This window comes from Pseudophryne corroboree, chromosome 12 (genome assembly GCF_028390025.1).
Source record: "Pseudophryne corroboree isolate aPseCor3 chromosome 12, aPseCor3.hap2, whole genome shotgun sequence".
NCBI lineage: Eukaryota > Metazoa > Chordata > Amphibia > Anura > Myobatrachidae > Pseudophryne > Pseudophryne corroboree.
Genome location: NC_086455.1, coordinates 2,443,554 through 2,460,900, shown reverse-complemented (window position 1 = coordinate 2,460,900; position 17,347 = coordinate 2,443,554). Strand labels below are relative to the sequence as shown.

Below are 17,347 nucleotides of genomic sequence, written 5' to 3'. Positions count from 1 at the left end.
GAGACACTGTCCCAGGAGCTTACAGTCTAGTGGTCTAATGAGAGACACTGTCCCAGGAGCTTACAGTCTAGTGGTCTAATGAGAGACACTGTCCCGGGAGCTTACAGTCTAGTGGTCTAATGAGAGACACTGTCCCAGGAGCTTACAGTCTAGTGGTCTAATGAGAGACACTGTCCCAGGAGCTTACAGTCTACTGGTCTAATGAGAGACACTGTCCCAGGAGCTTACAGTCTAGTGGTCTAATGAGAGACACTGTCCCGGGAGCTTACAGTCTAGTGGTCTAATGAGAGACACTGTCCCAGGAGCTTACAGTCTAGTGGTCTAATGAGAGACACTGTCCCAGGAGCTTACAGTCTAGGGGTCTAATGAGAGACACTGTCCCATGAGCTTACAGTCTTGTGGTCTAATGACAGACACTGTCCCAGGAGCTTACAGTCTTGTGGTCTAATGAGAGACACTGTCCCGGGAGCTTACACTCTAGTGGTCTAATGAGAGACACTGTCCCGGGAGCTTACAGTCTAGTGGTCTAATGAGAGACACTGTCCCAGGAGCTTACAGTCTAGTGGTGTAATGAGAGACACTGTCCCAGGAGCTTACAGTCTAGTGGTCTAATGAGAGACACTGTCCCAGGAGCTTACAGTCTAGTGGTGTAATGAGAGACACTGTCCCAGGAGCTTACAGTCTAGTGGTGTAATGAGAGACACTGTCCCGGGAGCTTACAGTCTAGTGGTGTAATGAGAGACACTGTCCCGGGAGCTTACAGTCTAGTGGTGTAATGAGATACACTGTCCCAGGAGCTTACAGTCTAGGGGTCTAATGAGAGACACTGTCCCAGGAGCTTACAGTCTAGTGGTCTAATGAGAGACACTGTCCCAGGAGCTTACAGTCTAGTGGTCTAATGAGAGACACTGTCCCAGGAGCTTACAGTCTAGTGGTCTAATGAGAGACACTGTCCCAGGAGCTTACAGTCTAGTGGTGTAATGAGAGACACTGTCCCAGGAGCTTACAGTCTAGTGGTGTAATGAGAGACACTGTCCCAGGAGCTTACAGTCTAGTGGTGTAATGAGAGACACTGTCACGGGAGCTTACAGTCTAGTGGTGTAATGAGAGACACTGTCCCGGGAGCTTACAGTCTAGTGGTGTAATGAGATACACTGTCCCTGGAGCTTACAGTCTAGTGGTCTAATGAGAGACACTCACAGGAGCTTACAGTCTAGTGGCCTAATGAGAGACACTCACAGGAGCTTACAGTGTAGTGGTCTAATGAGAGACACTGTCCCGGGAGCTTACAGTCTAGTGGTCTAATGAGAGACACTCACAGGAGCTTACAGTGTAGTGGTCTAATGAGAGACACTGTCCCGGGAGCTTACAGTCTAGTGGTCTAATGAGAGACACTGTCCCAGGAGCTTACAGTCTAGTGGTGTAATGAGATACACTGTCCCTGGAGCTTACAGTCTAGTGGTCTAATGAGAGACACTCACAGGAGCTTACAGTCTAGTGGCCTAATGAGAGACACTCACAGGAGCTTACAGTGTAGTGGTCTAATGAGAGACACTGTCCCGGGAGCTTACAGTCTAGTGGTCTAATGAGAGACACTCACAGGAGCTTACAGTGTAGTGGTCTAATGAGAGACACTGTCCCGGGAGCTTACAGTCTAGTGGTCTAATGAGAGACACTGTCCCAGGAGCTTACAGTCTAGTGGTGTAATGAGAGACACTGTCCCAGGAGCTTACAGTCTAGTGGTCTAATGAGAGACACTCACAGGAGCTTACAGTCTAGTGGTCTAATGAGAGACACTGTCCCGGGAGCTTACAGTCTAGTGGTCTAATGAGAGACACTGTCCCAGGAGCTTACAGTCTAGTGGTGCAATGAGAGACACTGTCCCGGGAGCTTACAGTCTAGTGGTCTAATGAGAGACACTGTCCCAGGAGCTTACAGTCTAGTGGTCTAATGAGAGACACTGTCCCAGGAGCTTACAGTCTAGTGGTGCAATGAGAGACACTGTCCCAGGAGCTTACAGTCTAGTGGTGTAATGAGAGACACTGTCCCAGGAGCTTACACTCTAGTGGTGTAATGAGAGACACTGTCCCAGGACCTTACACTCTAGTGGTGTAATGAGAGACACTGTCCCGGGAGCTTACAGTCTAGTGGTCTAATGAGAGTCACTGTCCCGGGAGCTTACAGTCTAGTGGTCTAATGAGAGACACTGTCCCAGGAGCTTACAGTCTAGTGGTCTAATGAGAGACACTGTCCCAGGAGCTTACAGTCTAGTGGTCTAATGAGAGACACTGTCCCAGGAGCTTACAGTCTAGTGGTCTAATGAGAGATACTGTCCCAGGAGCTTACAATCTAGTGGTGTAATGAGAGACACTGTCCCAGGAGCTTACAGTCTGGGGGTCTAATGAGAGACACTGTCCCAGGAGCTTACAGTCTAGTGGTCTAATGAGAGACACTGTCCCGGGAGCTTACAGTCTAGTGGTCTAATGAGAGACACTGTCCCAGGAGCTTACAGTCTAGTGGTCTAATGAGAGACACTGTCCCAGGAGCTTACAGTCTAGTGGTGTAATGAGAGACACTGTCCCAGGAGCTTACAGTCTAGTGGTGTAATGAGAGACACTGTCCCGGGAGCTTACAGTCTAGTGGTGTAATGAGAGACACTGTCCCGGGAGCTTACAGTCTAGTGGTGTCATGAGATACACTGTCCCAGGAGCTTACAGTCTAGGGGTCTAATGAGAGACACTATCCCAGGAGCTTACAGTCTAGTGGTCTAATGAGAGACACTGTCCCAGGAGCTTACAGTCTAGTTGTGTAATGAGAGACACTGTCCCAGGAGCTTACAGTCTAGTGGTCTAATGAGAGACACTGTCCCAGGAGCTTACAGTCTAGTGGTGTAATGAGAGACACTGTCCCAGGAGCTTACAGTCTTGTGGTCTAATGAGAGACACTGTCCCGGGAGCTTAAACTCTAGTGGTCTAATGAGAGACACTGTCCCGGGAGCTTACAGTCTAGTGGTGTAATGAGAGACACTGTCCCAGGAGCTTACAGTCTAGTGGTGTAATGAGAGACACTGTCCCGGGAGCTTACAGTCTAGTGGTGTAATGAGAGACACTGTCCCGGGAGCTTACAGTCTAGTGGTGTAATGAGATACACTGTCCCAGGAGCTTACAGTCTAGGGGTCTAATGAGAGACACTGTCCCAGGAGCTTACAGTCTAGTGGTCTAATGAGAGACACTGTCCCAGGAGCTTACAGTCTAGTGGTGTAATGAGAGACACTGTCCCAGGAGCTTACAGTCTAGTGGTCTAATGAGAGACACTGTCCCAGGAGCTTACAGTCTAGTGGTCTAATGAGAGACACTGTCCCAGGAGCTTACAGTCTTGTGGTCTAATGAGAGACACTGTCCCGGGAGCTTACACTCTAGTGGTCTAATGAGAGACACTGTCCCGGGAGCTTACAGTCTAGTGGTCTAATGAGAGACACTGTCCCGGGAGCTTAGAGTCTAGTGGTCTAATGAGAGACACTGTCCCAGGAGCTTACAGTCTAGTGGTCTAATGAGAGACACTGTCCCAGGAGCTTACAGTCTAGTGGTCTAATGAGAGACACTGTCCCAGGAGCTTACAGTCTAGTGGTGTAATGAGAGACACTGTCCCGGGAGCTTACAGTCTAGTGGTCTAATGAGAGACACTGTCCCAGGAGCTTACAGTCTAGTGGTGTAATGAGAGACACTGTCCCAGGAGCTTACAATCTAGTGGTCTAATGAGAGACACTGTCCCAGGAGCTTACACTCTAGTGGTCTAATGAGAGACACTGTCCCAGGAGCTTACAGTCTAGTGGTGTAATGAGAGACACTGTCCCAGGAGCTTACAGTCTAGTGGTCTAATGAGAGACACTGTCCCAGGAGCTTACAGTCTAGTGGTGTAATGAGAGACACTGTCCCAGGAGCTTACAGTCTAGTGGTCTAATGAGAGACACTGTCCCAGGAGCTTACAGTCTAGTGGTGTAATGAGAGACACTGTCCCAGGAGCTTACAGTCTAGTGGTGTAATGAGAGACACTGTCCCGGGAGCTTACAGTCTAGTGGTGTAATGAGAGACACTGTCCCGGGAGCTTACAGTCTAGTGGTGTAATGAGAGACACTGTCCCGGGAGCTTACAGTCTAGTGGTGTAATGAGATACACTGTCCCAGGAGCTTACAGTCTAGGGGTCTAATGAGAGACACTGTCCCAGGAGCTTACAGTCTAGTGGTCTAATGAGAGACACTGTCCCAGGAGCTTACAGTCTTGTGGTCTAATGAGAGACACTGTCCCGGGAGCTTACACTCTAGTGGTCTAATGAGAGACACTGTCCCGGGAGCTTACAGTCTAGTGGTCTAATGAGAGACACTGTCCCGGGAGCTTACAGTCTAGTGGTCTAATGAGAGACACTGTCCCAGGAGCTTACAGTCTAGTGGTCTAATGAGAGACACTGTCCCAGGAGCTTACAGTCTAGTGGTCTAATGAGAGACACTGTCCCAGGAGCTTACAGTCTATTGGTGTAATGAGAGACACTGTCCCGGGAGCTTACAGTCTAGTGGTCTAATGAGAGACACTGTCCCAGGAGCTTACAGTCTAGTGGAGTAATGAGAGACACTGTCCCAGGAGCTTACAGTCTAGTGGTCTAATGAGAGACACTGTCCCAGGAGCTTACACTCTAGTGGTCTAATGAGAGACACTGTCCCAGGAGCTTACAGTCTAGTGGTGTAATGAGAGACACTGTCCCAGGAGCTTACAGTCTAGTGGTCTAATGAGAGACACTGTCCCAGGAGCTTACAGTCTAGTGGTGTAATGAGAGACACTGTCCCAGGAGCTTACAGTCTAGTGGTCTAATGAGAGACACTGTCCCAGGAGCTTACAGTCTAGTGGTGTAATGAGAGACACTGTCCCAGGAGCTTACAGTCTAGTGGTCTAATGAGAGACACTGTCCCAGGAGCTTACAGTCTAGTGGTCTAATGAGAGACACTGTCCCAGGAGCTTACACTCTTGTGGTCTAATGAGAGACACTGTCCCAGGAGCTTACACTCTAGTGGTCTAATGAGAGACACTGTCCCAGGAGCTTACAGTCTAGTGGTCTAATGAGAGACACTGTCCCAGGAGCTTACACTCTAGTGGTGTAATGAGAGACACTGTCCCAGGAGCTTACAGTCTAGTGGTCTAATGAGAGACACTGTCCCAGGAGCTTACAGTCTAGTGGTCTAATAAGAGACACTGTCCCAGGAGCTTACAATCTAGTGGTGTAATGAGAGACACTGTCCCAGGAGCTTACAATCTAGTGGTCTAATGAGAGACACTGTCCCAGGAGCTTACAGTCTAGTGGTCTAATGAGAGACACTGTCCCAGGAGCTTACACTCTAGTGGTCTAATGAGAGACACTGTCCCAGGAGCTTACAGTCTAGTGGTCTAATGAGAGACACTGTCCCAGGAGCTTACACTCTAGTGGTCTAATGAGAGACACTGTCCCAGGAGCTTACAGTCTAGTGGTCTAATGAGAGACACTGTCCCAGGAGCTTACACTCTTGTGGTCTAATGAGAGACACTGTCCCGGGAGCTTACACTCTAGTGGTCTAATGAGAGACACTGTCCCGGGAGCTTACAGTCTAGTGGTGTAATGAGAGACACTGTCCCAGGAGCTTACAGTCTAGTGGTCTAATGAGAGACACTGTCCCAGGAGCTTACAATGTAGTGGTCTAATGAGAGACACTGTCCCAGGAGCTTACACTCTAGTGATCTAATGTGAGACACTGTCCCGGGAGCTTACAGTCTAGTGGTCTACTGAGAGACACTGTCCCAGGAGCTTACACTCTTGTGGTCTAATGAGAGACACTGTCCCGGGAGCTTACACTCTAGTGGTCTAATGAGAGACACTGTCCCGGGAGCTTACAGTCTAGTGGTGTAATGAGAGACACTGTCCCAGGAGCTTACAGTCTAGTGGTCTAATGAGAGACACTGTCCCAGGAGCTTACAATGTAGTGGTCTAATGAGAGACACTGTCCCAGGAGCTTACACTCTAGTGATCTAATGTGAGACACTGTCCCGGGAGCTTACAGTCTAGTGGTCTACTGAGAGACACTGTCCCAGGAGCTTACAGTCTAGTGGTGTAATGAGAGACACTGTCCCAGGAGCTTACAATCTAGTGGTCTAATGAGAGACACTGTCCCAGGAGCTTACAGTCTAGTGGTGTAATGAGAGACACTGTCCCAGGAGCTTACAGTCTAGTGGTGTAATGAGAGACACTGTCCCGGGAGCTTACAGTCTAGTGGTGTAATGAGAGACACTGTCCCAGGAGCTTACAGTCTAGTGGTCTAATGAGAGACACTGTCCCAGGAGCTTACACTCTAGTGGTGTAATGCGAGACACTGTCCCAGGAGCTTACAGTCTTGTGGTCTAATTAGAGACACTGTCCCAGGAGCTTACAGTCTAGTGGTCTAATGAGAGACACTGTCCCAGGAGCTTACAGTCTAGTGGTCTAATGAGAGACACTGTCCCGGGAGCTTACAGTCTAGTGGTCTAATGAGAGACACTGTCCCAGGAGCTTACAGTCTAGTGGTCTAATGAGAGACACTCACAGGAGCTTACAGTCTAGTGGTCTAATGAGAGACACTCACAGGAGCTTACAGTCTAGTGGTCTAATGAGAGACACTGTCCCAGGAGCTTACAGTCTAGTGGTCTAATGAGAGACACTGTCCCAGGAGCTTACACTCTAGTGGTCTAATGAGAGACACTCATAGGAGACTCCTTCTCAACAATATTCCAAATTAACTGATAGAAATTGTGTCTGTCTCCCGAGGAGCTTACAATCTAGTCTCTAACGTGTAATGACGTATGTGGTCTCTGCATTGTGTAACAGTCTCTCTTTGTCTTTCAGACACCACCCTGTCCAGGGGCTCACACAGAGACGGCCACTGGTGTAAACTGGCGTACTGGGAGCACCGGACTCGTGTGGGGCGTCTCTACAACGTCACAGACCCTTCCATCCACATCTTCCATCACCTGCCCAAAGGGAGTGGGTTCTGCCTGGGCTTCCTGGGCTGTGAAGCTCGCAGTGGTGCCGTGAGACGGACGCGGAAGAAGATCGGCCAAGGCCTGGTTCTGAGCCGAGAGCAGGATGAAGTGTGGGTGTACAATCGCAGCGATCACCCGGTCTTCATCAATTCCCCCACCCTGAGTGCCCGCGGGCAGCCTGTGCACAAGCTTTTACCTGGTTACTCTATCAAAGTGTATGACTCTGTGCAAGCAGCCGGCTTATCGGGGTATTCTGCGCTGGGGGACGGGCCCTGTGACACCCACAGTGTGCGCATCAGCTTTGCCAAGGGCTGGGGGGCCTGCTATTCCCGTCAGTTCATAACATCCTGCCCCTGCTGGCTGGAGATCCTGCTCAGCACCCCAAAATAATGGACGTTCAGCCTACACCCCATAAGCCACGTGTACGTGAGCAAGAAAATATTGTCTGACTCCTGGCCGCTATGACGTTGATCTTGGACTCAATAATATATGTTACTCAGTGTGGCTCCATCATCCTTGTCATCTGATCAACACATTACCTGTGCCACCTGCTCAGCACAAGCTCCGTCATCTGTGCCACCTGCTCGGCACAAGCTCCATCATCTGTGCCACCTGCTGAGTACAAGCTCCACCATCTGTGTCACCTGCTGAGTACAAGCTCCACCATCTGTGTCACCTGCTGAGTACAAGCTCCATCATCTGTGCCACCTGCTGAGTACAAGCTCCACCATCTGTGTCACCTGCTGAGTACAAGCTCCATCATCTGTGCCACCTGCTGAGTACAAGCTCCTCCATCTGTGTCACCTGCTCAGCACAAGCTCCATCATCCGTGCCACCTGCTGAGTACAAGCTCCATTATCTGTGCCACCTGCTGAGTACAAGCTCCACCATCTGTGTCACCTGATGAGTACAAGCTCCATTATCTGTGCGACCTGCTGCGTACAAGCTCCGCCATCTGTGCGACCTGCTGCGTACAAGCTCCATCATCTGTGCCACCTGCCGAGTACAAGCTCCATCATCTGTGCGACCTGCTGCGTACAAGCTCCATCATCTGTGCCACCTGCCGAGTACAAGCTCCATCATCTGTGCCACCTACCGAGTACAAGTTCCATCATCTGTGCACCTGTTGGGTACAAGCTCCATCATCTGTGCAACCTGCTCAGTACAAGTTCCATTATTTGTGCCATCTGCCGAATACAAGCTCCATCATCTGTGCCACCTGCCGAATACAAACTCCATCATCTGTGCCACCTGCTCAGCACAAGCTCCATCATCCGTGCCACCTGCTGAGTACAAGCTCCATCATCTGTGCCACATGCTTAGTACAGGCTCCATCATCAGTGCCATCGGCTGAGTACAAGCTCCATCATCTGTGCCACCGGCTGAGTACAAACTCCATCATCTGTGCCACCGGCTGAGTACAAGCTCCGTCATCTGTGCCCCCTGCTCGGCACAAGCTACATCATCTGTGCCACCTGCTGAGTACAAGCTCCACCATCTGTGTCACCTGCTGAGTACAAGCTCCGCCATCTGTGTCACCTGCTCAGCACAAGCTCCATCATCCGTGCCACCTCTTGGGTACAAGCTCCATCATCTGTGCCACCTGCTCAGTACAGGCTCCATCATCTGTGCCACCTGCTCACTACAGGCTCTATCATCTGTGCCACCAGCTGAGTACAAGCTCCATCATCTGTGCCACCTGCTGAGTACAAGCTCCATCATCTGTGTCACCTGCTCAGTACAAGCTCCATCATCTGTGCCACCTGCTGAGTACAAGCTCCATCATCTGTGTCACCTGCTCAGTACAAGCTCCATCATCTGTGCCACCTGCTGAGTACAAGCTCCATCATCTGTGTCACCTGCTCAGTACAAGCTCCATCATCTGTGCCACCTGCTGAGTACAAGCTCCATCATCTGTGTCACCTGCTCAGTACAAGCTCCATCATCTGTGTCACCTGCTCAGTACAAGCTCCACCATCTGTGCCACCTGCTCAGTACAAGCTCCATCATCTGTGTCACCTGCTCAGTACAAGCTCCACCATCTGTGTCACCTGCTCAGCACAAGCTCCATCATCTGTGTCACCTGCTCAGTACAAGCTCCATCATCTGTGCCACCTGCTGAGTACAAGCTCCATCATCTGTGTCACCTGCTCAGTACAAGCTCCATCATCTGTGCCACCTGCTGAGTACAAGCTCCATCATCTGTGTCACCTGCTCAGTACAAGCTCCACCATCTGTGCCACCTGCTCAGTACAAGCTCCATCATCTGTGTCACCTGCTCAGTACAAGCTCCACCATCTGTGTCACCTGCTCAGTACAGACTCCTTCATCCATGTGGCCTGTACAGAGCAAGCTCCACTTTGTCATATTTGGACTCAACTTCATTCTTGGAAGCCGCATCTGGCGCCTGTAGGACACAGCTCCATCGTTCACGTGGCACTGTGTGCGCTGTGTCATCATTGTCGATGTACCCCTTCCACGGATTGTCCTGGACACAGATCTGTAATATGTCTCAGTACCCACCGTATATCATGCAGATATCTACCTCTAATTACTAATATGTCGTTATAACCTACTCACTCCTGGTGCCAGCGCCTGTAACGTGAGCTGAGAGCCAGTGCCGGATCCACCTGCAGTCTCCTTAGCGCCATCATCTGGAGAGTGCTGGATTTACTTTACTGAGCACCAAGCATGTGATTTCCTGAGGAGCATTGTGTCACTATAATCCCTCTGTGTAACAGCTCTGTGACATATATATATATATATATATATATATATAGACCAGCTATGCAATATATAATGTATATTATATCAGGGCCCCCCCTGGCAGGTACATAGTGATTATATATCCTGCAGATTATTACATAAGGGCCCTTGTGTCAGTATAATCCCTCTGTGTTCCAACCATGTAATATATAGATAGATAGATAGATAGATAGATAGATAGATAGATAGATATAGACCAGCCCTGCGATATATGATTTATAGATCACCACTAATTTTCTAGAATGCAATAGAGAAACAACAGCTAGAATCTGACTGGTTGCTATGGAAACAGCACCACTTGTCTGTCAGAGAAGTGTTAGTACATCTCCCCTGGCTGTGCCTGGTTCTAATATAAGGTAACAGGGTAATGCCGGTGACACACATGACCGCGCCCGGCTGTGTGACTGGGATGAGGGCCGGCGACACTAGGGTCCTGGCCCCTCTCGCAGGGATTTCTATATGGAGCCATACTGTATATCGGGTACAGCAGCCGTGGAAGAGTACAGGAATGTGTCTGTGGTAAATAAAGAATTAGTATGTTGTAAAATTGAGAGTGGGTGGGTGTAACTTTCCTCAGAGCCACCCCCATAGTGAAAGCAGGCCTACGAGTGCTTAGCTGGCTCCCATCCAATCCTGGGCGTATGGGACTCAATGACGCAACGTGGGTCAGAATGCCCAACGCAGCGCGAGGAGGCTGCAGAGAGATGAGCGGGCGCTCTCCAGAGTCCATAGGTCACCCAGTGTCTCCGGACGTACTGGGAGTGTCGGAAGTTATGAGCAAGTGTTGGTGACGGGGCCCTACAACACTGACCTGTGGGGCCCAGACAGTTACTGCTGAGTGTGAGGAGGAGGTGACGTTACAGGGAAAGTGACTGCGAGGTACCGCCAGGGGACGTATACAGGGGCGCTGCTCCACACCCGCTCAGTAACTCAACGTACGGCCAACTTTGGCCAGTCAGATGGAAAATAGATATAATCCGTATCTTGCTATACAGATATCATTAGGGTAAAAGTCAAAATCACACGCAGAGGACATATACGCTGTAGAGGAGGCCATTTTGTTGGTTGAACTTGAGGAACTAACCCTAAACATCCTACAGCTGAGAATGGTATCCTGTGCCGCAGCACGGCGAGCAAAGCAAAAAACATAAAAAACTTGTGTCGACCTTTTCATATGTGGACCTTGTGCTTGTCGACCATTTGCGGTCGACTTTGACACTAACGACCTTTTTACGGTCTGATTTTTGAACCACACCCATCGACAAAGTGCTACTTATCCGACTGAAAATCATATTCCCAAGTGTCATCCTCACGTCTGCCACTAGGTGGTGAAGCAGAGCTGATTATTCTGCGCTGCGGTCACATGACTCCCTGTACTGCTCATTGTAATCAGCTTATTATATGTTATGAGTGTAACCATCCTGTTTATACCTGGGTGTATGTACTGTCTCAGTATTATTTATATAGCAATGTGTTACCAGTAACTTACAGCATACCGGAGGTTTATAGCGAGAGGTAGTATTATAGCGACGCTCGTAATATACTTATATAACGCTCTACCACAGTTGTGGGCCTGCGCTGGCGTCAATTCCAGGAAAATAAATAGCCATAGTGTAAGAATAATAAATAAAGGGCTTATTATTATATTTAGGTGGGAATTGCCCTTTTGGGGAGTGCTGCCACCTATCTGTAGAAAGGTTATACCTCTACGGTCTTCACTTTGGACCCAAAAACTATTAAATGCGTTGTTGTGTCGCCGTCTCCGACGCACTCACTTTCCGCCTATTTGTGTATTTGTTTTATTACTAATATTCTCAATATTCTGTAACAGCATTTATTGTCTAATAAACATTACTAACGACACGTTGATGCCTCAACTTCCTACTGGACTTTACAGGTCGCCCTCGTGTACCCGCCGACACCTAGTACCCGCCGACACAGAACTGGCGCACCGTCGCATTCCATTACATAAATATGCTTATTCCACCGAGCTGTCTGCTTTCTGGCTGGGGGGTGGGTGGACAGTATATATTGGGTCTAGGACGACAGGTGGCTCTCCAGCTGTTGTGAAACTACACATCCCAGCACACCTTGCCACAGTTTTAGCATCACCTACAAGTAATACTGTGGCAGGGCATGCTGGGATTTGTAGTTTCCCAACACCTGGAGAGCCACAGGTTGGCCAGGCCTGCTCTAGGGGATGGAGAACATTCTGAATGTGTGAAACGCGTGAGGTACCAGAAAATCCGTATCATCCCAATGAGGATACTGCATCTGCCCCAGCCCTGGGGAGAATTAAAGAGACACTTGGGTCCCATCCCCCATCCTCTTCATTATATAAATGACACCGCACAAATTTTAGGGTCCATTTGTTGGTCAGCAGACATGTCACCTAGCAGCATGTCTGTGAAGCAAACTGGAGCACAGGGGGAAACCCAAAGAGGCACGGGGAGTGAGCCACCGCCGGCTGTGAGGGTCCCTCAGAGGCACCCTCTAGTATGGATTAGGACTGCGCAGCCTGGTCTCTGATGGGACACTGGATGGGAAGAAGTGTGTGAGAGATTCCAGACTATCTAGGATCCTCTGCAGGAGCAGGAGGCCCAGGTCAGGCCCTTTATCCTCTAGAGCTAATAATCTACCGGTAATCCGCCTGTTATATTGCATAGTGTGTAGGTGTCAGCGTTTCACCAGCACAATGGCCAGAAACGCTCAGCTTCTATTATCCAATCGTAGTACCAGAGGAGGAGGCCCGTGCGCAGTCTCCATCTGGGCCCCCGCATCTAGCTATCTTGTCTGGCTTCAGATCATTTCCCAGAATGCCATAATGACCATTGTTGTCAGACTGTTCCTGAACTGCAGACCATTCTCCGGGAAGGTTGTCTCATAGGCGCGGTGAGGTGAGATGGCTGCTGGAAGGTTCTCTCAGACATAGGGTGAGGTGAGATGGCTGCTGGGAGGATTCTCTCAGAGGCGCAGTGAGGTGAGATGGCTGCTGGGAGGATTCTCTCAGAGGCACGGTGAGGTGAGATGGCTGGTGGGAGGGCTCTCTCAGAGGCACGGAGAGGTGAGATGTCACGGTGAGGTGAGATGGCTGCTGGGAGGGTTCTCTCAGAGGCACGGTGAGGTGAGATGGCTGCTGGGAGGGTTCTCTCAGACATAGGGTGAGGTGAGATGGCTGCTGGGAGGATTCTCTCAGACATAGGGTGAGGTGAGATGGCTGCTGGGAGGATTCTCTCAGAGGCACGGTGAGGTGAGATGGCTGCTGGGAGGGTTCTCTCAGAGGCACGGTGAGGTGAGATGGCTGCTGGGAGGATTCTCTCAGAGGCGCAGTGAGGTGAGATGGCTGCTGGGAGGATTCTCTCAGAGGCACGGTGAGGTGAGATGGCTGGTGGGAGGGCTCTCTCAGAGGCACGGAGAGGTGAGATGGCTGCTGGGAGGGTTCTCTCAGACATAGGGTGAGGTGAGATGGCTGCTGGGAGGATTCTCTCAGAGGCACGGTGAGGTGAGATGGCTGGTGGGAGGGCTCTCTCAGAGGCACGGTGAGGTGAGATGGCTGCTGGGAGGATTCTCTCAGAGGCACGGTGAGGTGAGATGGCTGGTGGGAGGGCTCTCTCAGAGGCACGGTGAGGTGAGATGGCTGCTGGGAGGGTTCTCTCAGAGGCACGGTGAGGTGAGGTGAGATGGCTGCTGGGAGGATTCTCTCAGAGGCACGGTGAGGTGAGATGGCTGCTGGGAGGGTTCTCTCAGAGGCACGGTGAGGTGAGATGGCTGCTGGGAGGGCTCTCTGAGAGGCACGGTGAGGTGAGATGGCTGCTGGGAGGGTTCTCTCAGAGGCAAGGTGAGGTGAGATGGCTGCTTGGAGGGTTCTCTCAGAGGCACGGTGAGGTGAGATGGCTGCTGGGAGGGTTCTCTTAGAGGCACGGTGAGGTGAGATGGCTGCTGGGAGGATTCTCTCAGAGGCACAGTGAGGTGAGATGGCTGCTGGGAGGGTTCTCTCAGAGGCACGGTGAGGTGAGATGGCTGTTGGGAGGGTTCTCTCAGAGGCACGGTGAGGCGAGATGGCTGCTGGGAGGATTCTCTCAGAGGCACAGTGAGGTGAGATGGCTGCTGGGAGGATTCTCTCAGAGGCACAGTGAGGTGAGATGGCTGGTGGGAGGGCTCTCTCAGAGGCACGGAGAGGTGAGATGTCACTGTGAGGTGAGATGGCTGCTGGGAGGGTTCTCTCAGAGGCACGGTGAGGTGAGATGGCTGCTGGGAGGATTCTCTCAGAGGCACGGTGAGGTGAGATGGCTGCTGGGAGGGTTCTCTCAGAGGCACGGTGAGGTGAGATGGCTGCTGGGAGGGTTCTCTCAAAGGCACGGTGAGGTGAGATGGCTGCTGGGAGGGTTCTCTCAGAGGCACGGTGAGGTGAGATGGCTGCTGGGAGGGTTCTCTCAGAGGCACGGTGAGGTGAGATGGCTGCTGGGAGGGTTCTCTCAGAGGCACGGTGAGGTGAGATGGCTGCTGGGAGGGTTCTCTCAGAGGCACGGTGAGGTGAGATGGCTGCTGGGAGGGTTCTCTCAGAGGCACGGTGAGGTGAGATGGCTGCTGGGAGGGTTCTCTCAGAGGCAAGGTGAGGTGAGATGGCTGCTTGGAGGGTTCTCTCAGAGGCACGGTGAGGTGAGATGGCTGCTGGGAGGGTTCTCTCAGAGGCACGGTGAGGTGAGATGGCTGCTGGGAGGATTCTCTCAGAGGCACAGTGAGGTGAGATGGCTGCTGGGAGGGTTCTCTCAGAAGCACAGTGAGGTGAGATGGCTGTTGGGAGGGTTCTCTCAGAGGCACGGTGAGGTGAGATGGCTGCTGGGAGGATTCTCTCAGAGGCACAGTGAGGTGAGATGGCTGGTGGGAGGGCTCTCTCAGAGGCACGGAGAGGTGAGATGTCACGGTGAGGTGAGATGGCTGCTGGGAGGGTTCTCTCAGAGGCACGGTGAGGTGAGATGGCTGCTGGGAGGGTTCTCTCAGAGGCACGGTGAGGTGAGATGGCTGCTGGAAGGGTTCTCTCAGAGGCACGGTGAGGTGAGATGGCTGCTGGGAGGGTTCTCTCAGAGGCACGGTGAGGTGAGATGGCTGCTGGGAGGGTTCTCTCAGAGGCACGGTGAGGTGAGATGGCTGCTGGGAGGGTTCTCTCAGAGGCACGGTGAGGTGAGATGGCTGCTGGGAGGGTTCTCTCAGAGGCACGGTGAGGTGAGATGGCTGCTGGGAGGGTTCTCTCAGAGGCACGGTGAGGTGAGATGGCTGCTGGGAGGGTTCTTTCCGAGGCACGGTGAGGTGAGATGGCTGCTGGGAGGGTTCTTTCCGAGGCACGGTGAGGTGAGATGGCTGCTGGAGGCACAGTAATCCAGCAGTAAAACAAGTGACTCCAAAAGAAGAAAATGAAGAAACAAACATTAATTTCCTCCTTGTGACATTGATAACAGGAGACGTAAAGCAGAGGACAGTCCACACTGTATCGTATATGATGTACACCAGGGGGGTCTTTCTGACCTGATCGCTCGCTGCAGGCGTTGCCTAGCGATCGCCTCTGCCTGATCGACCCGGGCAGCGATGAATAGCTCCCGGCCAGCACGCAAAAGTTTCGCTGGCCGGGAGCTACTCCTTAAGTGCAAAAGCATTGCCGCTGTGTCATGCTTTTGCACTTCAGCGATGGTGCAGGGACTGACATGCGGGCGGACTAACCCTGTGCTGGGCGTGCCCCCCCCCCCCTTCCCCCCGCATGTCAGTGAGGATGATCGTAGCTGTGCTACATTTCTCACATCTTATGTCCTGTATTAGGGAGACACCTACCAGCCACAAGTAGTACTACAGCCATTAGTACTGTCCCCAGACTATTACTTCCGAAAAGATGCTTCATTTGAGGAGACACCTCCTGTCAGTGTCCCCACAGCCCCTCACCTCCTGTCAGTGTCACCGCAGCCCCCCACCTCCTGTCATTGTCCCCGCAACCTCTCACCTCTTGTCAGTGTCCCTGCAACCTCTCACCTCCTGTCAGTGTCCCTGCAAACTCTCACCTCCTGTCAGTGTCCCCGCAACCTCTCACCTCTTGTCAGTGTCCCTGCAACCTCTCACCTCCTGTCAGTGTCCCCGCAACCTCTCACCTCTTGTCAGTGTCCCCGCAATCTCTCACCTCCTGTCAGTGTCCCCGCAACCTCTCATCTCCTGTCAGTGTCCCCGCAACCTCTCACCTCTTGTCAGTGTCCCGCAACCTCTCACCTCCTGTCAGTGTCCCTGCAACCTCTCACCTCTTGTCAGTGTCCCCGCAACCTCTCACCTCCTGTCAGTGTCCCTGCAACCGCTCACCTCCTGTCAGTGTCCCCACAGCCCCTCACCTCCTGTCAGTGTCCCTGCAGCCCCCCACCTCCTATTCTCTCCCCCCTGTACACAGTTCTCTGATCCACCCCCCCCCCCGTCGTACATTATTCTCATTATTCTCTCTCCCCATACACTATTCTCTCCCCCCGTACACTATTCTCTCCCCCCATACACTATTATCTCCACCCGTATACTATTCTCTACCTCCGTACACTATTATCTCTCTCCTACATTATTCTCCTCCCCATGCACTACTCTCTCCCCCGTACACTACTCTTTCCCCCCTGTACACTATTCTCTCCCCCCGTACACTATTCTCTCCCCCCATACACTATTATCTCCACCCGTATACTATTCTCTACCTCCGTACACTATTATCTCTCTCCTACATGATTCTCCTCCCCATGCACTACTCTCTCCCCCGTACATTACTCTTTCCCCCCTGTACACTATTCTCTCCGCCCGTACACTATTATCTCCACCCGTATACTATTCTCTACCTCCGTACACTATTGTCTCTCTCCTACATTATTCTTCTCCCCATGCACTACTCTTTCCCCCCTGTACACTATTCTCTCCCCCGTACACTACTCTTTCCCCCCTGTACACTATTCTCTCCCCCCGTCACTACTCTTTCCTCCTCCTGTACACTGGCCCTCATTCCGAGTTGTTCGCTCGGTATTTTTCATCGCATCGCAGTGAAAATCCGCTTAGTACGCATGCGCAATGTTCGCACTGCGACTGCGCCAAGTAACTTTACTATGAAGAAAGTAATTTTACTCACGGCTTTTTCTTCGCTCCGGCGATCGTAATGTGATTGACAGGAAATGGGTGTTACTGGGCGGAAACACGGCGTTTCAGGGGCGTGTGGCTGAAAACGCTACCGTTTCCGGAAAAAACGCAGGAGTGGCCGGGGAAACGGTGGGAGTGCCTGGGCGAACGCTGGGTGTGTTTGTGACGTCAACCAGGAACGACAAGCACTGAACTGATCGCACAGGCAGAGTAAGTCTGGAGCTACTCAGAAACTGCTAAGTAGTTAGTAATCGCAATATTGCGAATACATCGGTCGCAATTTTAAGAAGCTAAGATTCACTCCCAGTAGGCGGCGGCTTAGCGTGTGTAACTCTGCTAAATTCGCAATGCGACCGATCAACTCGGAATGAGGGCCACTGTTCTCTCCCCCATACACTATTCTCTCC

General features: G+C 51.5%; 1 protein-coding gene across 2 annotated transcripts in view; it reads left to right on the top strand.

Annotated features, from left to right (window-relative positions):
• Window positions 1–11,663, top strand: part of LOC134980040 (mothers against decapentaplegic homolog 6-like) — a 64,088-nt gene extending 52,425 nt beyond the window's left edge. For both annotated transcript variants that reach the window (XM_063946647.1, XM_063946646.1), the window contains exon 5: window positions 6,898–11,663. In XM_063946647.1, the coding sequence (XP_063802717.1) occupies window positions 6,898–7,424 (527 nt within the window). In that variant the 3' untranslated portion in view covers window positions 7,425–11,663. The remainder of the gene's footprint in view (window positions 1–6,897) is intronic.
• The last annotated feature ends 5,684 nt before the right edge of the window (window positions 11,664–17,347 follow it).